This window comes from Glycine soja, chromosome 7 (genome assembly GCF_004193775.1).
Source record: "Glycine soja cultivar W05 chromosome 7, ASM419377v2, whole genome shotgun sequence".
In the NCBI taxonomy this organism is placed as follows: Eukaryota; Viridiplantae; Streptophyta; class Magnoliopsida; order Fabales; family Fabaceae; genus Glycine; species Glycine soja.
This window is the reverse complement of record NC_041008.1, coordinates 32,812,729-32,837,945: the sequence shown is the minus strand read 5'-3', so window position 1 is coordinate 32,837,945 and position 25,217 is coordinate 32,812,729. Positions and strand designations below refer to the sequence as shown.

The 25,217-nt window shown below is 34.4% G+C and overlaps 1 protein-coding gene and 1 non-coding gene across 2 annotated transcripts; both read left to right on the top strand.

The window, feature by feature from the left end:
* The first annotated feature begins 1,841 nt into the window (after positions 1–1,841).
* On the top strand, positions 1,842–22,753 carry LOC114420599. Its single transcript, XM_028386454.1, has 16 exons — positions 1,842–1,913; positions 1,992–2,024; positions 3,311–3,376; positions 3,451–3,506; positions 20,254–20,398; positions 20,478–20,555; positions 20,655–20,745; positions 20,834–20,918; positions 21,018–21,145; positions 21,222–21,312; positions 21,388–21,541; positions 21,625–21,782; positions 21,871–21,991; positions 22,071–22,241; positions 22,353–22,415; positions 22,589–22,753. Exons 1-16 carry the CDS (start codon positions 1,842–1,844, stop codon positions 22,751–22,753), a joined length of 1,677 nt encoding a protein of 558 aa, XP_028242255.1.
* On the top strand, positions 14,054–14,160 carry LOC114420801. Its single transcript, XR_003668434.1, has one exon. It is a non-coding gene; the product is annotated as a small nucleolar RNA R71 (small nucleolar RNA).
* Positions 22,754–25,217: the final 2,464 nt, after the last annotated feature.

Genomic DNA, 25,217 nt, shown 5'->3' with positions numbered 1-25,217 from the left:
TCATCTCCGGGGATCAATTTTTTTCATCAAGTAAGTGGAACCATGGGTCGGCAACTGATGGGACATCATTATGGATGGTGATGTCCTAGTGGGTGCGTTTTGCCAGTCCGCGTTGAAGGGTGATAAATTTCTTTGAAGCATGGACAAATCTTGAAGCTGCTGCTGGAAGTATCTGTATGGAAAATGAAAAAGGAAAGGAATGGTCAAATAGTTTGATCAAGAAGGAATGAGCAGGCAATGGAACGAAAAAAAATCAAATTATCATAGATGATTAAAGGTGTAGTGAAACCCACCAAGGGGAGGGTGCGCTGTATCATGTCCTTTGTGACATCAGCTGTAAAAATATATCTCCTTTTTGATATAAGAGGCTTTACACGCAATTGCCTCTGTGTAGGTTCGATGACATAAACCGAGAAAGTAGTATTTTTGTTAGAAGCAACACAATGAAGAATGACACTCTCATTTAGATCGTGTGCCCTTCTGAATTCCTTTAGGCCATCAGCAAAAAAACATTTGCCACTGTGCCTCCTTACTCGAATGAAATATTTGTTGCCATCATAGTGGAATAAAACATACTTTGGGTATCTGTACACCCATTGCCTATGAAAAGAGAATGGGACTTGCAGAAGGTTCTGCATTGAAAAGCAGTCAACAGAAGTAGACAATAAAAGAATGAAAAATTATGTTAACTATACGATGTTTGTCAGTGTGAATCCTAACCTTTTGAACACGAAATGGTGCAGTGAATCTGATGGTGGCTAAACAATCAGATAACTGCAATAGGAATGAAATAAAAATAGTAAGCAACCAAGCGATTAGAGGAAAATAGATATAACAAAGATTAGAAGGAGGAATCGCAGAAAAAAAGTTACAATAGTTGAGTTGGATCTGGAAGTGCTCATGTTTGTATGTTTATGTAAGATACAAGGGAGTTTAAAAAACAATGTGGTATATATATATGTCACAACTGATAGAGAAATCTTGCGCCAATTAAATGGCCACTCCTCGATGGTTAATGTAGAATAGAGTGGCGAACAGTCGCAACTGATAGAGAAGTGTTGCCCCGATTAAATGGCGACTCCTCGATGCTTGGTGCAGAGTTGAGTGGCGAACAGTCACAGCTGATAGAGAAGAATTGCAACAATTAAATGACAACTCCTCGATGGATGGTGCAGAAAAGAGTTGCAACATTTTTTTATCTATGCTTTTTATTCTTAATCATACAAGCAAACGCAGAAGGAACAAAAAAACTCATGAAGTTTGTTAATTTTAATCAACATTTATTAGTTTACCATTTTTTTACTAACACCCAATTTTCATTACTGCATTTAATCAAATAAAAAATTAGAATCGATTGCATGTCACATATTAATATGAATATATGTATAGTTAAAACTCATATAGTTTGGTTACAAAAGCTTTGCCTCACACCACAAAATTGACTTTCTGAAATAATATATTTATTATACATAATATAATTACTTTGGTAACACCTGTCATATTAAATATATCGTGATTTTTTTTGTTCGTATATTTGTTTTCCTGCATTTTTATAAATATCAATGTTGCTTCTGGACATTGAGTCAACAAAAAAAAAATACTTTGGCTATCTACACTACCACAGATACATTCACAATGATTGATATGACTCTCCATATCCAATTTTCCCATGCTGCATTGAATGCTCGACAATCCTCAAATTCGTTCGTATTGCGGGACTTATACATTTTCACCAACCGCTGTGTCACTTCAACATTTATTCTCCATAGAGCACTTCTTCAGCACTCAACAAATATTCAGTTTTCATTCCTTGAAGAAAAAATAGTAAAACGGCTCGGAGAATGGCTTCAAAATCATCCGCTGACTTAACGAATACAAGTAGCAGTTTTGATTCATCAACAGCTACAAGCAAGGTCAGTGTCAAAGCAATTAGGTTGTTGGTTGCTCCACGTATTGGTTGATGTGTCTTTTTTTTCTTAAATTGCTTCCAGGTGTCATGTGCTGCTGGATTGCCGGTCCATTCTGTTTTCTTTCTTCTTCATTGTGTTTTGTTTATTTCATTCTTCGTTGCCTTTGTTTCTTCTTCATTTTTTTTCTCCGTTTCTTTCCTATTTTTTTTGTTTTCCATCTTAGTTTGTTGTTTTCCATCTCAGTTCTATGTTTTGTGTTTTCCTTTATGCTTAAATAGTTAAAGTTGAGATTTTTGTTTTCAGCTATTATTATTGTTCGTTTTTGGTTTTTCCTGTTCAACTTTTGTTTCGTCGATTTTGGTTTTTGCTATCGGGATTTTGTTTCATCCATGCATGTTGTGTTTGGCAAGCAATGTTGTTTATTTTCGCTGTTTTGGTTTTGCCTTTTCAGGCTTTGTTTCGTGCATGCACTGTGTGTTTTGCAGGGACTGTTGTTTCAACATGGATTTGGTATTTGACAGAGCGATGATGATGATGGGTCGAATGTTTCCTAATATCTATGCATGTTTAGTTGTTTCCTTTTTTTCCCAATTCTGGCTTAGCTTATGTCCTTCAGTGTATGTTTTGGTTGTGTTATAGCCAAATACTCGTAGGCTACAAACGCATCACAGATTCCACGACTAACTTAGCACATCCACAATTTAAAAGGAAAAGAGTGCAGTGAGCCAATCCCATGACACAAATTTTCCAATTAACATCAATCATGGCCATAATGAGAAGAATGTAGCACATGATTCTCCAATCAGCTTCATAACTGTTTTTTTTTAAAAAAACCATATATAACATGTTAGAAAATTGTTATTTGTTCTATTTTTTCATGACTTCGAGTGTCTTATCACGTTACAAATCCTTTTTTTACCATTATTCTTTACCTCAATTGTGTTTGGATAGGGAATAATACTGCTACAATACGGAATTTCGATCTATATTGGTCTCTCATATTCAATAATATTTGTTTGCTTTCTGGCCAACTGAAACAATCTGAAAACTTGGCCATGGCTTTTTTATTTTGATTATTAATCCAGATTCCATTGGAAAAATACTTTATGTCAGCAGCCTGTTTTCAACTCAATGTTTAATTCCAAAATAGACTTAATGTGAGCTGTTAAGTTACGCATGAGTATTACCTTGAAAGTTTGATCCAAAAGATTATAACCACATTTACACCAGTCAGAATGCTGCATAACTTTTATATTTGTTAAGTTTGGAAGTTTTTCATTTTAGTCATTTGATGATAGATTGATTCATTTAATTATGTTGTTGTCATTCTCCACATATTTTAAATTTTACTATTTCAATACCATACTTGATTTATATTTTTGCATTTCCTCTGACTGCAGATTCAATATCAAATTCACACAGAACCATTAATCCTACAATTCACTGTAGTATTCCGCAATGATATGGTAATGTTACATACCAATTGTTTTTATTCTTTATTCAGTTTCATATTTGCTTTCTTGCTATGATTTTGTTGCAGGACATGATAGAAGTGTCATCCTTTTACCACCGACAATGGGCACCAGATTACCTTGAGTTAGTTACTTTTAGATATGATGGAATAACATACCAAATCAGGCTAAGGCAGCATCATGGAAAAGTCTACTTTGCGGAAAGCCTGGACAAATTCAGAAAATATTTATCAATTTTTGAATCTGTGATCATTAAATTCTTGGCATGCAACAACAAATCCATCTTTGATCTTTATTTCATTCCCTCACAAAAATGCCAAACTTATAGGAGGCCACAACTCATGTCAAGACAATATATTTGGACAGTTGAAATCACACAATTGATGCTTGGTGCACCAGGACCACTGGTAACAATGAAAACCTTTTTAATGTTGCTTATTAATTCATGTTTATATATCATGCTATTTTTTTCCCATGCAAAGGCTCCCTAACTGTGCCATGCCGCATGTAAATGCCTGCGGTCGACACATGACTATTCTTTGGAGATTTGGACCTCCATTACAGTGGAATGTCGTGGTGGTTGACGGTGGAGTTGGGCGCAGATATGTTGTACAACCATGGTATCAATTCCTTGCAGATAATAATTTCTCCCACGGTGATGAAGTGTCCTTCTATTACAGGAGCATTGACAAAATATGGGAAATTGTCATCCGCCGGAGAAAGAATTGGGACTACTAGATTTAGTTTATGTGCTTTCGTTTTTCTATCATTTTGTGTTTTATAAACATTTTGTCAACTGCATGGTCTCTTTCTTATTAACTTATTTGACTTTGAACATTAGATATATTATAAATGTTTAATCTTTTTAATTTTAAACATTAGCTCAAATTTTATTTATGGTTTGCAAAAGGAAAAAGTCTAGGTGGCAAGAAAATTGGAAACCAGGGGAATACAACTGATCCCCGATAACAAAGTCATCTACTGCATTCTCTTCATCATTGTCCAATACAATGCAACTTAACTCAATTCTAATCTTTTGTCCTTTGCATTTAGTTATTTAAGCCTCTATCTCTTTGCACCATCACCAAATATAACTTCTTTTGCTAAGACAGCATAGTCAAATGGTAAGTTGTGTTTTTTCAAATGGTCTCAGACACCAAATCAAGCACTCATTTATATTGCAGTCTACAATAGCATTCAATTGTTAGCACGTTAATAAAATACCTATTTTGGCAAATTTTGTCTATACTGCTTTGGATATTGTTATTCTTTTGTTCTGCTGTTTGAGCAAAATGGTGTATACTTCTATAATTGTTATTATAACCTTATATTAATCGCTTTTCTATTATCCTAATTGTCTTGATCGAAATCTGCAAAAACAATTTTTCCTTTTTTTTCCTTGCCATGCAGTTATATCTATTTTGTCAAAAGACTATATACCTATATTGTTGTAATTATTATATTATATTAATCGTTTATCTATGGACAATGATGAAGAGTTAATTGAACTCAATTAAATAATATATTATCAATTAAATATATCATCAATTAACTCAATTCTTACTTTTTTCCTTTTTATACATTTATTTCAGAGTTAATTGATGATATATTTGATAACTTTAATTAATTTATAACCAATTAACTCATTCCAATTTTTTAAAGCTTTTTTTTTAAAAATGACTATTTTTTATTTCTTTGATTTTGGAAAAAAAAAGGACAAAAAAATAGTTGTTACCTGATCTATCAACCAAAATGGACTATCATTCAATAATAGAAATTTCTATTATATATTCTCCTGCACATTAAATTTACAAAAAAAATCATCTCATATATTTATAATAATTATTATTATTATAATATGTGACTCTTCACATACAATCCTCGAAGGCACAAAACATTCCGCAGAAAACATACGCATATAAACCTCGAAGGCCTAAAAACCTTACAAATAGTTGCATATGTGACTCTTCACATACAATCCTCGAAGGCACAAACCAATTAGTCAGTGAGTCTCCCACTTCTTCTCCAAAAACCATTCCGCTTCTACACATCCACCCAATTCATTTTTACTCATTTATATTTATCATCCAGAAGAACTTTAGACAAGTTGATCAATATTTTAACCAAGGTATAGCACTAATCCCTTATCTGACTCCTATTTCAACTCAACCTAGACAAGCATGGCTTCACATTCATCCTCGGCTACAAGCAAGGTTTTTTTTTGTCCTCTTCTATTCTATACATGGATTAAGAGCCTATTATCTGTTATAGATGACATTTTGAGTACATGCATACATATATTTTTGTTGATTAACATTACCCATTTTGACTCCCAAATTTAATTCCTATTTTGACTGCTACACCAGAAAAAGATCACTTTTTTTCCCTATCTCTTCTGTTGCTTCGTATTAAATTGCAAGATGTTTCCATATATTGATCCTAATTTTTAGTGCTCCCTCATGCTTGTTGAATATTCTGACAACATTAGGTTTTTTTGGAATTTATTAACGATCCATATTCAAGGGTTGTTGTCTGTTAGAGGTCATATATAAATCACTCTCTCAGTTTTATAATTTATAATACTAATTTCAGAACAAAAACTTTTCTACATTAAAAATTCAGGGTCATAGAAATTTTGTAATACAAGTCATTCAATATTGTCTGCCCTAATATACACAATACAAACAACCTCACTTTTACTTTGATATTTTCTTATGTGTACTATTTGTGCTTAATTTTTTTCTATCCAGATTTTGATTAATTATTCCCTGTTTTGTTCTGTGACAAATTTAATTAATTTTTGTGCTATAGGATCGATCAAACTGGTTGACGACAATACGGTTTTCGGCTGCATTCCGTGTTTCCAAGGTCAACATTCAACCATTTACCCTATTGTCTTATTTCATATGTAGCAAAATTATTTTAATTAATGTTAACATGTTTCCCTGCAGAACATCATTGAGGTTCCACTGTCTTACCATAGACAGTGGAGGCCATATTATCCGACGTATGTTTTGTTTCAACATAATGGAACCACACATTTTATTAGGCTTCGCAGATATGGTAGCCGATACTTTTTTTCTGATGGCCAAATTTGATTGAGGCCGTACCCGAATCAAATAAACATTAAAATGTAGTAACTAGGAAGTGATCCTAGGTCGTTTCCCAACGAGCGATGATAAACCAAATGTTCATAACAGATAGTAGGAAAATAGTAACGAATGGGGGGGTTGTTTTCTTTTGTAAATTAAACAGCGAATAAATGTGAATTAGAAAATATCAAAATTAAAACACGTTGCTTCCCCTTGATTCACAAGCAAGTCTCTTATCCTAGGTTGCGAGAATTTATCCTTTATCAGTTCAACCACTTAATCCAACCCTAAATTAAATTACTAAGCAAAATTCAACATAAGGCATTCATTATGTGATTAAGCAACACATACACCAATTACTCATAAACGATCATTAAGCATGAACGTAAATTAAGCACAGAGACAATTAATCAAGCACTAAGCATGCATGAATTAATAGCAACAAATTCAGAGTAATTAGTGAAGAGGAAAAACTGAACAGAATTTAAGAATAATAATAGAACCTCAAAGAGAACTGTGCTTGATCCTCAAGAGAAAACAACGTTGGGGACTTAGCCTTCCATTAATCAAATAGAGAACGGAATTATAGATTGAAGAACGAAATTTTATTGCTAAAACAAAAAGTCAGAACTGGAATTGCAAAAACGAAAATAAAGGAGAAAGAGAAGAGAGGCTTAAACTAGAACCTTGGTGCTGTTATATAGTTTTCCAACCCCAAAGCTTACAAATCTGTTTTAAATCCAAGCCCATAAATAAAATCAAATCAAATCTAGATAAGATAAGATAAGATCTAGATAAAATAATATCTAGATGAGATCAAATCTAAATAATATCTAGATAAGATAAAGTCTAGATAAGATAAAATTTGTGTAGAATAAAATAGTCTGCCCTCTTCAAGTCCAAACCCAATTCTGGATTCAAGTCCAATGCTTCATTAATTCCTAAAATTAGATTAAAAACATCAAATTAGCTGAATGGGACCAAATAATAAAATTGCCTAATTAATTTGGCAATTAAGATTAATCAGTACTTAAAATGGTGCAAAAAGGGTTAAGAAATAGGAGAAAATAATGGCACATCAAAACCCCCCATACTTAGGCTTTTGCACTCCTAGGCAAAATGAAATAAAGAACAAAATCCAAGGATATCAAAGAGAGACAAACAAAAACATTTACATATTTCTCAATGAACATCAAGGAATGAAAGGAATGGGTAACATCTAACATGAAGAGATCCAAAGAGTCAAGACATTCGTGAAAATCATCCAAGCAACCCACTCATGGAAAAATAGTTAATCAGTTCAATAATGAAAAATGATTAAGCCTCACAAGATATACACTCTATCTCTCAAGTGTCTAGGCTACTGTTTACCCTTGAAGCACCTATGAAAACAAACACCACATAGACTTGGCAAAATTCTAAAATTGACAAACAACTTGACAAACACATGCACATGAGGATCAAAAGGTCTTTAAAGGTTGTAATGGGGCCAAGGACAAGGTAGGGAAAAAAATATGGAATAAGTAGCTAAATCCCAAAGGAATAGAGGAGCAATGGGGAATAAGTGGAAATTAAGCACAAGTAGTAAACCCAAACCCTCTACTATCAACAAAATCAACCAAGGCTCCCAAATCAAGTCCTCATAACAAGACCTCATTTATTCAACTTCACTTCTTTTCTTCTTCTCTTTTTTTTTTTTTGAACAGTACGAATTTGCAGAATTTGCAGCAATTGAAATTATTTTTTTGAATAGTACGAATTTGAAGATTAAAGCAAGAACTAGGCAATATATATATACATCAAGCATGGCCAAAATAAAACATTAAGCATGGCCAAAAATTATATCTTCCAATGAAACATACCCCCCCCCCCCCCACACACACACTTATTCCCAGCTTATTCCCAAAACAATTCCAAAGCTCCAAAATTCCTTAAGGGTAAGGTGATATCATGGTTTTTCACTTAAGGCTTGTAATGAGCTTCAAAACAAAGAAAGGGGAACATAGGCTCAAAGGGGCTATCAAAGGAATTAATTCAAGGTAAGTCCATTTGGCTAGAAGCTTATAAGAACAAAATTGCCTAAATCATTTCCAAATATGCATGTGAATTAGGAAGCATCAACGAGAATCAAGTCAAGGCTATTGTGCAAGCAATCAATGGGGCAAAACACACCAAAAGATTATGATGATGGATGGCTCAAATTCTCACAAAGGTAAACTTATCACTTTCAAATTAAGCTTTCAAAACTATCATGACGTGTAGAGGAAAAACAAGGATTTCAAATCACAAAATGTCAAGAGACTTTTATTTTCAGAACAATTATCCATTTCTTGAACATATCCTATAATTCAAAGAAAAATATGCAAAGTTGTACATGCAAACACAATTGACCTAAAATATTAAACTAGAAACCCAACAAAACTAACAAACCTAACAAATTTAACACAAACAAAACTAACAAAACTAGCAAAACCAAAACCAAAGAACACTCCCCCCTCATACTTAAACAACACATTGCCCTCAATGTAGCACAATTAAAAGATTAAAAGTAATTAAACCATCAAATAGAATCGGAAAAATGTAATAAAAGTAAAGAAGGAGATAGGAAAAGAAAAACTCCCTAAGTCATGGTGGAGGAAGAGTAAGGTGGAGTAAGGAAGTCTCTTCCACCACTACGTCCACTAAAGAAGAGTTTGTGAGGAATGACTTAAGTCGATGTCCATTGACCTTGAAGCTCTTATTTGTGGAGTCACTTTTGATCTCAATTGTACCATAAGGAAAAACATTAGTAACAACAAAAGGACCAATCCACTTAGACCTCAACTTACCACTCATGAGTCCAAGCTTAGAATTATACAATAACACTTTTTGCCCAACCATGAAGTCCTTCTTAATTATCATGCTATCATGGAACTTCTTAGTCTTTTCTTTGTAGAACTTGGCATTCTCATACGCTTCTAGGCGGATCTCTTCTAACTCACTCAGTTGCAACTTTCTTTCCTCACCAGCTTGATCCATAGAGAAGTTGTAGGTCTTCACTGCCCAGTATGCTTTGTGCTCAATCTCAACTGGAAGATGACATTCCTTTCCAAAGACAACCCGATAAGGAGACATTCCTATGGGTGCTTTGTAGGCAGTCCTATGTGCCCAAAGAGAATCATCTAGCTTGGTACTCAAATCTTTCCTGCTTGGCTGCACAATCTTCTCTAAAATTCTCTTAATCTTCCTGTTAGAAATTTTTGTCTGTCCATTGGTTTGGGGGTGGTATGGTGTGGATACCCTGTGTACAACCCCGTACTTTTTAAGCAAGGCATGCATTGATTTGTTGCAAAAATGGGTTCCTTGATCACTAACGATTGCTTTAGGTACTCCAAACCTGCAAAACAGATTAGATCTAACAAAATCTACAAGAACCTTAGCACCATTAGTTCTAGTGGGCTTGGCTTCCACCCATTTTGAAACATAATCAACTGCAAGGAGAATGTAAACATAACCAAAAGATACAGGAAAAGGGCCCATGAAATCTATACCCCAGACATCAAACACCTCAGAAAATAGCATAGGTTGTTGAGGCATTTGTTGTCGCCATGTAAGTGCACTTCCTGCTCTCTGACACTGCTCACAAGTGCTACAATTCTTCCACGCATCTTTAAAGATGGTGGGCCAATAAAAGCCATAGTCAAGCACTTTGCGAGCTGTCCTTTGAACACCCAGATGACCTCCCGGTGCGGAAGAATGACAGAACTGCAAGACTGAGTCAGTCTCATGATCTGGAATGCATCGTCTAATGACCTGATCACTGCACAATTTCCACAAGTAGGGGTCATCCCAAATAAAATGCTTAGCATCACTTTTAATTTTATCTTTTTGAGCCTTAGATGTTAAGGGAGGAAAAACAGAAGCAACTAAATAATTGACAATGTAAGCAAACCAGGGAGTAGAAAGAGAATCAGAAATACTATACAATATATATAAATGATCATCCGGGAAATCATCTCGAATGGGTGAGTCCTCATCAGACACATGTTTGATCCGACTCAAATGATCAGCAACTAAATTTTGTGCTCCGCTCCTATCACGGATCTCCAAGTCAAATTCTTGGAGCCAAAGCATCCATCGGATCAACCTAGGCTTTGAATTAGCCTTCTTCAACAAGTACTTTAAAGCTGCATGGTCAGTATAAACAATAATGCGAGTACCAAGCAAATAAGAACAAAATTTTTCAAGAGCAAAAACTATGGCTGGCAGCTCTTTCTCAGTAGTAGTATAATTCGCTTGGGCAACATCTAAAGTCCTAGAAGCATAATATATCACCCTAGGCAATTTATCAATTTTCTGAGCAAGGACAGCCCCCAATGCATAATTTGATGCATCACATATAAGCTCAAAAGGGGCTGTCCAGTCGGGTGCCTGGATGGTGGGGGTGGTAGTCAGTGCTCTTTTGAGGCAATCAAAAGCCTCTTTGCATTTATCATTAAAGTCAAACTCCACCTCCTTTTGCAACAAGTTGGATAATGGAAGGGCTACTTTGCTAAAATCTCTTATAAAGCGTCTGTAGAATCCTGCATGACCAAGAAAAGATCGCACCTCTCGCACGCAAGAGGGGTAAGGCAATTGTGAAATAACAAAATTTTTTGCAAGATCTACTTCAATGCACTTTTTGGAAATAATGTGGCCTAAAACTATACCTTGCTCAACCATAAAATGACATTTTTCAAAATTTAGAACAAGGTTAGTTTCAGTGCATCTATTCAAAACCTTTTCCAGACTATCCAAACAAATATCAAAAGAGGATCCATATACAGTGAAATCATCCATAAACACCTCTATGCAATTTTCTAAAAAATCACTGAAAATACTAATCATGCACCACTGGAAGGTACCAGGGGCATTGCATAGGCCGAAAGGCATCCTCCTATAGGCAATAGTATCGAAGGGGCAGGTGAATGTGGTCTTTTCCTGATCCTCAGGAGCAATAGTGATTTGCATATAACCAGAAAAACCATCAAGGAAGCAGTAGTGAGATTTACCTGCCAGGCGTTCAAGCATCTGGTCAATGAATGGCAGTGGAAAATGGTCCTTTTTTGTAACTTGGTTCAGCCTCCTATAGTCGATGCAAACTCTCCAACTGTTCTGCACCCGAGTAGGAATCAGCTCCTTCTTCTCATTTTTTATCACGGTGAGGCCTGTTTTCTTCAGAACTACCTGGACGAGACTCACCCATTGGCTGTCGGAGACAGGATAAATGATTCCAGCTTGCAAAAGCTTGGTTACCTCTTTCTTCACTACATCAAGAATTACCGGGTTGAGTCTTCTCTGTGGCTGTCTTACTGGTTTAGCCTCATCCTCTAAATTTATTTGATGCATACATATGGATGGGCTAATACCAGGAATGTCTGCTAGGGTCCAGCCTATAGCATTCTTATGCTTCTTGAAAACAGATAACAGCTTCTCCTCTTGCTCATCAGTAAGGGAGGCACATATAATTACTGGAAAACTTTTTCTATCATCCAAGTAAGCATATTTTAAATTTGATGGAAGAGGCTTCAATTCTGGTGTGGGCGGCTAGATAGTGGTAGAAAGAGATGGTTTCTCAGCCTGTACCTCATAAAGAAAGTCAGAGGTATGTGTACTTCCTGAAACATGGTTAGTTCTATCTGACTCTATAAAAACAATCTCAAGAGGTAAAACATCACCAGAACTGTAATCAATATCAAATTCAGATTCACTCTCAGCATCAAATTCAGACATATGATCAAATACAATTTCAGACTCAATGCATGAAGAGTGATAGGCATGCAGATTAGAATGAAGATCAGTCATGTATTCATCAACAATATGGTCAATTATTTCAACACAAAATACAGAAAGATCTTCAGATGGGTGTTTCATAGCATCAAGAATATCAAAATGAACAGTTATATCACCAAACTCCATAGATTGTGTGCCTGCATATACATCTATCCTAGTTCTAGCAGTTTTCATAAAAGGTCTGCCTAAAATGATGGGAACTGATCCTTTAGAAAATCCCTCCTCCATATTCAAAATATAAAAATCAACAGGGAAAATCAGCTCACCAACTCTAACTAAGACATCCTCTATGAAACCAGCAGGATAGGCAACACTTCTATTAGCTAAATGAATTAGCACATCAGTTGACTACAAGGGATCAAGAGATAGAGAATTAAAAATAGACAGAGGCATCACACTAACAGAAGCTCCTAAATCTAGCATGGCATTGTCAAACTTACTGTTCCCTATAATACAAGGTATGCTGAATGTACCTGGATCTTTACATTTTTCAGGGATTTGGGGAACATATTTACCAATCAATGCGGAGACATTTCTACCCATACTAATTCTTTCACTTCCTTTAAGCTTCGGCTTATTAGTGCACAGCTCCTTCAAGAATTTAGCATATCTTGGAATTTGCTTTATTGCATCCAGTAGAGGTATGTTTACCTCTACTTTTCTAAATGTTTCCAAGATCTCCTTCTTTGGCTCTTCCATTTTTTTGTTGGAAATTGCTCTTGGAGGGAATGGAAGAGGGATATGTTGCTTCTCTTTAGATTCACCTGCATAGAAATTGTTAGGTATCTTACTCTTTAAATTTTTGTCATCATCTTTTTCTGGAGTAGAGTGAAGTTGGGCAGGTTCATTTGCAGATGAGGAAGATGTTGCTGGTTGAGGTTCTTGACACTGCTTTCCCGACCTCAATGCAATGGCACTCACATATTTGGGATTCTGGACAGATTGAGAAGGTAATCTGTCAGAATTCTGGGACTGTTGTTGATTTAACTGTGTAGCCAATTGTCCCATCTAATTGGTTAAGCTCTGAATGGAGGCTCTGGTCTTTTGTTGAAACTACATGTTTTGCATAGTCATTTGCCTCACAAGTTCTTCAAGGGAAGGTTGCAGAGGGGCCTCAACTGTTTGCTATTTATGGGGCTGTTGTTGTTGTTGCTGTTGGATTGGTGGAGGAACATATGGTCTGCTTGGGCCAGCAGCATTTTGAAAATAAGGCTGTTGTTGTTGCTGTTGTGAAGGATTCGACCATCTAAGGTTGGGATGATTCCTCCACCCGGGATTGTACCTATTGCTGGAGAGGTCATAATTTTTCTGTTGTGGCTGATTTTGCTACTGAGGTTGAGGAGGTCTATTGTAGATGTTTGCAGCATAAGCTTCAGGCTGTTCAATTGCTTCAGATTGTTGCACAGAAGGGCAAAGGTCTGTGTGGTGGTCGACAGAGGAGCATAAACCACAGAGTCTGGCGACAGGTGCAGATTTTTGATTCATGGCCAGTTGGGTTACCAGGTTAACCAAGGCATCTAGTTTACCTTCAAGCTTCTTAGTCTCGGCTGATGAAGATGAATTCGTGGCTACTTCATGCACTCCTTTAATGACAATAGCATCACTTCTGGCACTAAATTGCTGGGAGTTTGAAGCCATCTTCTCAATTAAATTTCTGGCTTCAGCAGGGGTCATGTCTCCAAGGGCTCCACCACTGGCAGCATCTATCATACTTCTCTTCATGTTACTGAGTGCTTCATAAAAATATTGGAGGAGCAGCTGCTCAGAAATCTGGTGGTGAGGACAACTGGCACATAGTTTCTTAAATCTCTCCCAGTATTCATATAAGCTCTCTCCACTGAGTTGTCTAATGCCTAAAATATCCTTTCTGATGGTCGTGGTCCTGGAAGCAGGGAAAATTTTTTCTAAGAATACTCTATTGAGGTCATCCCAGCACATGATGGACTGTGGAGCAAGGTAATAAAGCCAGTCCTTTGCTACTCCCTCTAAAGAATGAGGAAAGGCCTTCAGAAATATGTGATCCTCCTGGACATCTGGGGTTTCATGGTGGAGCAGACAATATGGAATTCTTTCAGATGTTTGTGCGAGTCTTCACCTGCAAGGCCATGAAACTTTGGAAGCAAATGGATCAGTCCAGTTTTAAGAACATATGGGACATCCTCATCAGGGTATTGGATGCACAAGATTTCGTAGGTGAAATCAGGTGCAGCCATTTCCCTTAGAGTCCTTTCACGGGGTGGAGGTTGTGCCATGTTCTCAGAATGTTGAAAACTATAATGCTCAAAATCACCAATAACAGAATGCTCAGGATGCTCAAAAGGTACTAAATGATGTCTAACTAATCTATGAAATGTCCTATCTATCTTAGGATCAAAGGGTTGTAAGTCAGGTGGATTGCCTCTAGTCATACAATATATTCAGCATGCACAACTAGTTGCCTTCTTATGCAAGTAACAATGTAGGTTTGAACTACAGCTACCATTAAATGATATCCAAATGACTTGAAATTTTGTGAGCAACCTTATAAAGTGATGAGAGGATAGCACAAAAAATTTCAAACGAAAATTCAAAGTCTAACTATAGAAGCCAAAAATGATAAGTTAAGAAAAATAAGAGAATAATACTTGGAAAATAAAAAACTTTTGACAGAATTGCAAATTTTGTAAGAAGGAGACCTCAGCCGGCCTATGGAAAAGTTATGGTTGTTTGAAGTTTTGACAAAAATACTTGGGAAATTTTTTTCTACCCCAAATACATATATAATAATTGCGATTCTGATAACCGGAGCAAAAGTTATGGCTGTTTGAAGTTTTGACAAAAATCAAATTTGCTACTTTTTTGGAACTTTCAAATCTGACCAGACAAAGGGTTCCAACTATTTTTCCCACAAAATATGGATCAAAAGAAGTGACCACAAAAAAATTCAGCCAAAAATAACAACTGTAGCTACCAAAACAAAAAATCCCAATTAATTCAGCAAGGGTGGTCTCTAAAATTTGTTCTATTCAGCAAAAGTGGTCGCTAAATCCGTCGCAAAACACTATTTACAGCAAAACACCAAAACTGAAACAGGGGAAGCGCTGAAAAGAAAAATTAAAACAGAACACACAATAAACAAAATAACAAGGTACTAAACAATACTAACACAACACGAAAGAATTAAACACTAACACGACACTAGCTATTATGAACCTTTGGACACTGTTCCCCAGCAACGGTGCCAAATTTGATCGAGGTCGTACCCGAATCAAATAAACATTAAAATGTAGTAACTAGGAAGTGATCCTAGGTCGTTTCCCAACGAGCAATGATAAACCAAATGTTCATAACAGATAGTAGGAAAATAGTAATGAATGGGGGGGTTGTTTGCTTTTGTAAATTAAACAACAAATAAATGTGAATTAGAAAATATCAGAATTAAAACACTTTGCTTCCCCTTTATTCACAAGCAAGTATCTTATCCTAGGTTGCGAGAATTTATCCTTTATCAGTTCAACCACTTAATCCAACCCTAAATTAAATTACTAAGAAAAATTCAACATAAGGCATTCATTATGTGATTAAGCAACACATACACCAATTACTCATAAACGATCATTAAGCATGAACATAAATTAAGCGCAGAGACAATTAATCAAGCACTAAGAATGCATGAATTAATAGCAACAAATTCTGAGTAATTAGTGAAGAGGAAAAATTGAACAGAATTTAACAATAATAATAGAACCTCAAAGAGAACTGTGCTTGATCCTCAAGAGAAAACAACGCTGAGGACTTAGCCTTCCATTAATCAAATAGAGAACGAAATTATAGATTGAAGAACAAAATTTTATTGCTAAAATGAAAAGTCAGAACTGGAATTGCAAAAACGAAAATAAAGGAGAAAGAAAAGAGAGGCTTAAACTAGAACCTTGGTGTTGTTATATAGTTTTCCAGCCCCAAAGCTTACAAATCTGTTTTAAATCCAAGCCCATAAATAAAATAAAATCAAATCTAGATAAGATAAGATCTAGATGAGATCAAATCTAAATAATATCTAGATAAGATAAAATCTAGATAAGATAAAATTTTGGTAGAATGAAATAGTCTGCCCTCTTCAAGTCCAAGCCCAATTCTGGATTCAAGCCCAATGTTTCATTAATTCCTGAAATTAGATTAAAATCATCAAATTAGCTGAATGGGCCCAAATAATAAAACTGACTAATTAATTTGACAATTAAGATTAATCAGTACTTAAAATGGTGCAAAAAGGGTTAAGAAATAGGAGAAAATAATGGCACATCAATAGCCGATACTTTTTTACGGATGGCCTCAAAGAGTTTAGAAGAACTCACGGAATTGACGACAGTGTCATCCTGCGGTTTTTTAGTGGTGACAAAAATACCACCTTCGAGGTGGATGCCATTGGACCTACCTTTGGCCAGCGTCATCCAAGGTCGGTTCTGACAACCACGAGACACATCTTTATAGCCGATGTCACCAAACACATGATGCAACAGAGTCTTCCTTTGGTAATTGTTTGCTAGCCACCCAATTATGTTCATGCTATTAAATTATTTAGTTTTATTTTGTTTTAACGCTGGCCACATGTTATTTTTCTCACCCCACTTTTCTTTATGAAAACAAACCTATTCTATTATTTAATTTTTGTCTTAATATTGATCAAATTTAAATTACCCTGAGTACTGTAAATACAATACAGGCAAAACATTTAGTCGTACGCTCACTATTTTTTTTCAATGTAGGTCCTTCCACCAGCAGCTTTCAGTTTTTTGTTTAGATCACAAAAAATTATTCCTGTTCAGAGAGGCTATGGCAAACGCCAACAATGGAAAATCACCATGCATGATGGTGTCCCATCTGTTGCCCAGCCATGGTTCCAATATCTCTCTGAAAATAATTTAATGCCTAGAGATGATGTAATATTCTTCTTCAGATTTGACAAACATGTATGGGAAGTTGTATTTAGAAAGGAAGTTATATGGGATGATGAGGACCTTTCCCGCTGAAGATAATGTGCAGACACCATGGACACAACCTCTTTTTTGTTTATTTCTTTAATGTTTTTATTAATGTTGTTACTCAAATACCGTACGGTATCAGACAATTTATGCTTTATTATTTTGTTGCTTCAATGGTTTTTCCTGCTAAGGTTTAACCAAGTTAATTAAGTATCCTTTTGTGCTGTTTAGTTATATTTTGTTATTTATATGTTGATTAAGCTTGGTTATCATCTGTCCATTTTATTGGTTTTTTGCACATTTCCGCATCCCACTTGCAGCCTGTTGGTTGCTCCACTTAGTTTTGCATGTGTCTTCTTTTGGTTAAATTGGTTACAAGTGTCGTGTGCTGCTGCGTTGGCTCTGTTTCTTCTTCATTTTGTTTCCATCTAAGCGTTGGGTTTTAGTTAAAAGTTGCCATTTTTGTTTTCAGCTATTATTCTCCACTTTTGGTTTTTCCTGTTCAGCTTTTCTTTCGTCGATTTGGTTTTTGTTGTGGGGATTTTGTTTGACATTTATGTTTTCAGCTATTATTCTCCGGTTTTCATTTTTCCTGTTCAGCTTTTGTTTCGTCGATTATGGTTTTTGTTGTACATCAGAAATACTATTATGATTATTATTTGCTCATCGTTTTTTTCAAACTTTTTTCCTTACAAGACTATTCTTCTTACATTGTTTTCGACACAATTTATATGCATTTCTTCCCAATTTCTGTTTCCATTTTTAAAACAATTTTTGTGGCTTTACATTTTAAATGTATAATGATACATGTCATATTGTGAATTATATCAATTGTAGATATTTGAATATATATAACTGGAGTTATAGTTTTTATTCTATCATTCAATATATATAATGCATTTATTATATTTTCCCAAAACCGTGCTTTCTAATTATATTGATAGTGTCATTTTTTTTCACTACAAATATTTATCATGGAATTTATAATGTTATTCATGATTTAGCATAGATATAGTAAATGATTAATATTAGTATGAATTATGGAAATAAAATATGGTTACCATAGTTTGTTTTTATAGAAATTTTATATGAAAGAATAGGTAATATTTTACTGCATTTGTGTTAACTGTTTTTTTTTTCCAAACAAAAAATCAAACTTATTTTATCAATATTTCAAAAAAAAAAACAATCTCCATTTTAGTATAACATATTTACCACATTATTTAAATTTACCATGTCTGATTATTATATTGCTAATCTGGATTTAAATTTTCTTAAAAAAACCATGATATCATTTTCCTTACAAATGATAGGAGTCTATTGTTACAACTACATTTAAATTGGGCCTACAAAGTTTACAAGAATTTGTCTTCTTTTGATTATCAATTAGCACAACAATTTATATTCTTACAGGAAGATTCCTGAATTCAAATTAAACATTGCTGCTTAAACGATTTTTATTAAAAAATAATATGCAAATTAACAAATGATTTTTTCCTATTCATTAAAATTTACCACTTCATCAAATTCTATTTTATTTTATTATATTCATTATTACTATTATTATTATTGTTATTATCAATAAACTCTAAGTTGGGTTTTTTTTTTCTCTGTTGTTATGCTTTAACCTCAAATACTATCATTATTATTATACCCTTAATTTTTTAAAATAATATTGTAATAACCTCTATTAATACAAATTCAAACATTCCTAACTTTCACCAAGACCGCTTCACCTTCAACACTAAAATTATTAGACATCCATTTCTTAAATAATACACACAAATAAAACACATTCGCGGGAAAAAAAATCCCTATTTGTTGGTTTTTTGGGTATTTGATTCTGGCTCCAACTGTTGCTTTCTGCATGCATTCGCGGTCATTCCTTCAACTACTACTCCAGCTTTTGCATGCATTCCCGATCATTCAAGAACAAAGAAATTCTTACTCTGTCTTTGCGCATTCTCTCACTCTTTTCTTTCCTTGGTTTGGTTTCTTTCTTTTTGGTTTTTGTTCCTCCATTATTTAAAGTTCAATTTTGAAACTGCTCTCAGGCTTTCAATTTTTGTACTCATTTGGTGTTTCCTAGACTTTTCTTGGTTCTTAGGTTTAAATTTTCCAGCTGCTCAGACTTTCCATTTTGTGTTGATTTCCTATTGTCGTGCATTTTGGTTTGAGTTCTTGCATTTCTGTTTTTGTGTTTACATTTCTTTACAGTCACAATTGTTTTGCTTTGATACATGCATGTTTGGTGTTGTTTATGCATGTTTGTTTGTTACCCTCTTTAACGACCGGCCTGTTGGGTGGTGTTTTTTTTATGCTTTTAGCCAAGGCAAACAAAATCGGGTTTAAATTTTCCAGCTGGTCGGAGTTTCCATTTTGTGGAGAGTTCATGTTGTTGTGCATTTTGGTTTAAGTTCTTCTGGTTTTGTTTTTTTTTTTTTTTACATTTTTTTACAGTCACAGCTGTTTTGTTTTAATACATGCATGTTTGGTGTTGTTTATACATGTTTGTTTCTTACTCTTTTTTACGATCGGACTGTTTGCTGGTGTTGTTTTTTGTATGTTTTTAGGCAGGTCAAGCAAAATCAGGTAATAGCTAAGCTATCATTGCGATAGTACTATTTTCCTATCGAGGTCACCTTGAATGGCCATACCTGCAATGTTTTTTTGCTTGTGGGGCCTTAAGTTTTGGTCCATATTTATGCATTGTTGCCTATTCACTATTTTTTTAATTCATGTTTTCTCTGATGTTATTCATCATGACAGAAATTTTTTATGTTTGATAGATACTATATATTGTTGTTCCTTTTTGCTGCTCATGTTGGCTGTTGAAAAAAACAGAATCAGGTCAGCTCCATTATTCTTTCTATCTAATTCATCATATTTATAGTCTAACTTATCATTGTTTTTTTTCAATAAATAGCATTCTATTTGTTGTTGTTATCAAGTTATCTGGTTGTTTTGTGGTTTCAATTTCTATGTAAGTGTTTGACTTTTTGTTCAGACTAATGGCATGTATTGCTGACAAGATAAAAACCATCGATGGATCTAAAGAAACTTTGAAACTTGCTGTAAGGATAACCGATCTCTGGTTTGTTGGGACACCGGGCAGGTCTGAACAAGCTGAGAAGATCATTGTTGACTCTGACGTATGTTCTTAATTTGTTCATTTTGTTCATGAATTGGTTCTATTTGTAGCCGTTAATTAGATATTTGTATTATTCATAGGGTGATCAGATCCACGTGGTCTGTAAGCAAGACCAGTTAAAGGCATGGAAAATGGATTTGAAGGAAGGTTGTAGTTATGTGATGCATAATTTTAAAGTCACCAAGAATGATGGACAGTATAGAGTTTGTGATCACCCATATAAATTGACATTTATTGGAGTTATCATTGTCAAATAGTGTGGCTTAGATGGCGTTCCTTTAAAAAAGTATAGATTTGTAGATTTTTCAGATATCATTGCTGGCCAATTACAGTTTGACCTATTAGTAGGTAAGTGCAACTAGATTTACATTTCTAATTTCAACACCAGTATTTGTGGGTTTTGTTTTCCGTTACTGATTTTTACTTGATGTTTTAGACATCATTGGTGTTGTTGACGAGGTTGTCTTTCGTCATATTTCACCCAGAAGTAAGAGAGTTGTTTTTAAGCTTATGAATTTGAGGTAAATGTCTAATATGTTCTATGAGTTACTGACGGTTGTATCACTGCATGGCTGTATGTTGTTAATTCATTGTTTGTATAATGAATTGTTTTGTTTCAGTAACGAATTGGTGTCTTGCACTCTATGGGACGATTATTGTGTCCAATTTCTGGAATATTTGGATCAGCATGAGAATGAAGGGCCTATTATTGTGTTGTTGACCAATGCCAGAATTAAAGAGGGCCAGGGTATACTATGATATATAGTTAGTTGTTTTTCATCTTCATTGGATCCAACTTATGCTTTCATTTCTGAGTGGTACAGGATACTATCCATGCTTGGTTAGCAATTCTTTGAAGGCTTCTACACTGACTATTAATGAACCACTATCACTAATTGAAGAATTCAATCAGAAGTATTTGCCTCCTATTGTTATTAATATATGTTTTCTTCTTTTTCCTTCGGTCTGTTATTGATTTTTTATGTATAGGCTTTCAGAATTGGGCATTGAGATCCGGTCAATTTTGACACGTCGTTCCCAGTGGAGTTCACAGCCTTCAGGTTCTGCTCAGTTACCATCAAGGGAGACATTCATTTCCATGTCAGAGGCAAAGAGCATTTCTGAGATAAACAACCTTTGCAAAGTAATTCACTTATATATGTTTACCTGTTTATCGTTTCTTTAGATGCCTCCTGCTGAATTTAATAGCTGTAATATTTCCTACAGGAGTTTGTTTGTGTTACTGTTGGTACAATCACAAGGATTCTTATGGACAATCATTCATGGTGTTATCCATCTTGCATTCAGTGCTATAAGAAAATAGATGTCTATCCAGAACCATTTGTGTGCCCATGTGGCAAACATAATGATCGGGCTGTGCTTAGGTCTTTGTTATGCTATTTAAATTTCTATGCCCCTATATTTATGTTTTAATTTCTTTTTAGTATTTAACCCTATTATATATGTTTCCAGATATAGAGTTGAAGTCATGGTCAATTATAAAGATGAAAACACAAAATTTCTCCTGTGGAATTGTGAATGCACTGAATTGATTGGGCAGTCAGCTGATGAAGTCAACACCCTCAAAATAGAAGTAGGTATCTATAATTTCAAAATACAAAATTTCATGTTGGCATAATGTTTAATTTTATTTATGTTTTTTCCTGTTCAAGGATGGTGATCTAGATTTAAATGCCTCCCCAAAAGCACTTGATAAACTACTGGGTCATCTGTTCACCTTCAAAGTCAAAATTCAGCCGCAGTATAAAAATTCTACTGTTTTGAAGTGCTCCAGTGACTTAACTTTAATTAATGATGTTCTGGACATGTTGCCTGATGTTGAGGTCCTATTTTATGGAGTTGTTCCTCTTCATTATTGTTATATGTATATCTTATTTATATATGCTTATTTATTTTTCATTGACTCTATCGGAATCAATCAACATCTTATGCAGACATGTTCAAAGATTGAAGCTACAACATCGTTTGATTCCAATGATCCTGTCCACGATGAATGTGTAAGTTTTAAGTTTTACCATCTTATTCCAATATAGTATTTTCATAGACATATTTGGACCAGGATTCTAATCCACATTCATAAACATTATTGAATGGGATCAAGAATCCTGACTGCCATTCGCATAAAGTTCAGCTTTTGCATCGACTTATTCTTATTGTTTGTTCTATCCAGCAATTCATTTCTATAACAGCAGACCATGATCCACTTATTGGACTTCCCTTGACACCAACAAAACGACAACCATTTAATGAATGTGATGATGAAGCAAGAAGCTCCCAGATTTCACCAGCTCAGCTATCGTCCAACAAATTAGCAAAACATGAGAAGATAGAATAGATTTTGTTACTTAGGAATAGCCAACGCTTTTTGCTTTTTTGTTGGTTTTGTGGAAATTGTAATTGAACTATCTTTGTTTTATTTTGGTGTCTAATCCTGGATGGCATCGGCTATTCCAGTCTAACATCCTGTTTATTTGCAAATTCTAATAGAACTCTTTAATTTGTTATATTTTCATCTATGATTCTGTCAAACATTACGCTTATACTAGCATGCATTATTCCAGTCTGACATGTTGTTTATATCTTTTGCACAATGTTTAGATGTGTTAATTTATTATCCGAGATTATGATTTATTATATTTTCTATAATAAATTTTAAAAAAAACATTATTTATTCCACGGTAACTGAAGCATGCGTGGATGATTCGTTGTTTATGATTAAGTAAATGTCTTGATTACCAAATTTGGTCAACGCCTCTGTAGATCTTAATAGCTTAAGCTTAATTTAATTTAAGTTAATTTATGATATGTATCGAGCAAAATCTGCTATCCACTTCCGCATCTATACAGGAAGAAACAAAAATTGCTCTCATGTATTAATCATATAATTTTGTACACTTTTATAAAATAACATAAGCTATGACTTTAAAGAAGGGCAGACTAAATGTTTTATCAATGAATGAATTATACTTCTGTTCGTCACAACATACTTGATATTAAATTCCTTATTGATCAACACCTGTATCGAGCTTAATAGCCTGAGTTTAATTTAATTTAAGTCAATTTATTATATATATCAAGCAAAATCTGGTATCCAGTTCCGCATGTATACAAGAAGAAACAAATATGGCTGTCATGTATTCATCATGTAATGTCGTTAAGTTTGTAAGTATTATACAAGATATGATTTTAAAGAAGCCGAGGGTAAATATTTTATCAATGAATGAATGCTACTTCTATTGCTCGCAACATATTTGATATGAAGTTTCTTATCAATCTTACCAATCCATGTCTATAGGTACATATGTCATTACTATTTAAATTAAAAGTATCCAGATTTTGCCAGCTGTAAATCCCAAATTTGCTATTACACTCTTTTAGTTGCATTTCATTACTTACTGCTTAAGTTAATTATGATAGAGCTCATTTGAATAAGCTTTAACCAAAAAAAGTTCAACTACAATGTCCTCAACAATCCTCGCTGTTTGTTTATGTCTTTTACCATTTGAGTTTGCAATATAATTGTTCCTTCCAACAACACTCCAGTATCCAAATATAAACTACAATATCATCAACTGAACACAATAGGAACATGGAAAACCATAGATTTATAAGCAAGTCTGATTTAGCAAAAGCCAGGAGCAATAGAAAACGTATTAGACAACAAAAAGTCCATCTTGATGTTCAGCATAGTGTCCATGCAAGTCTCAATCCAGCTTCATCCCACACTGAAGATGATTATAACCAACCAAAGACACCACCTCATAGTGTTCATGCAACTGCCGATCGAGCTCCACACGATGCTGAAGATCATTGTGTGTTATCAAAGTTAACATTTTTATATCTTTACATTCAGCTCATATCAGTAAATTATGTTGATACAATATCCATATATAGTTTGTTGTTAAAAGGTAAGAAATTCATAGATTTGATGCAAGATTATAGCAATGCATGTCATTTCAGCATTCGGATTGAATCATTATCATTATTTGTTATTTCTATCATGCTTTTTATGTTTTGAAGTTAATATCTGCGATTCATCTGAGAATGAGACTTCTGGATCAGCAGAAGGTAGGATTACAAATCTCCTTCATTTGCTTATTAATTTCACTTCTAATCAAAATACCTAACTGCAACTTTCGTAGAATCTGAGACTATTTCTTCAGTTCGATATCCAAACTGTGAATCCTCGCATCATGATTCTTCAATGGACACAGGAGGTAAATGTCTTATACAATTTTTTTTGTTTTTTAAATGACACAATAAAACATATTCTAAAGTATTCTACCAGTTAATGTTCTTATATCTATTTTAGTCATTCCTATAAAAAAAATTCTCGATGCTTACGGTTATGGTCTAATATCTAATGTTATTATTCCAAAATATTTTGATCTTGGTGACCAGCTCATACAATGTAGACATTGTAATGCTAAAATGTGGTATCATGAAAACATATCAAAACGTTCAAATGCCTCAAGCCCACGATTTAGCCTATGTTGTGGAGATGGCAAGATTGAACTTCCATTGTTATAGAATCCACCTAAATTTCTACAGCAACTTCTATTTGAGCAAAATACAGCTTATGCAAAAAATTATCAACAGAACATAAGAACTTATAACATGATGTTCGCATTTACTTCTACTGGTATTAAATTTGACAAAACAATTGGTCATTCCAGAGGTCCTCCTACAATCAGAATTCAGGGTCAACCCTATCATAGAATTGGAAGTCTATTACCAATGCCTGGAAAAGAACCTAAATTTGCACAATTATATATCTATGAAACAGAAAATGAAGTTCA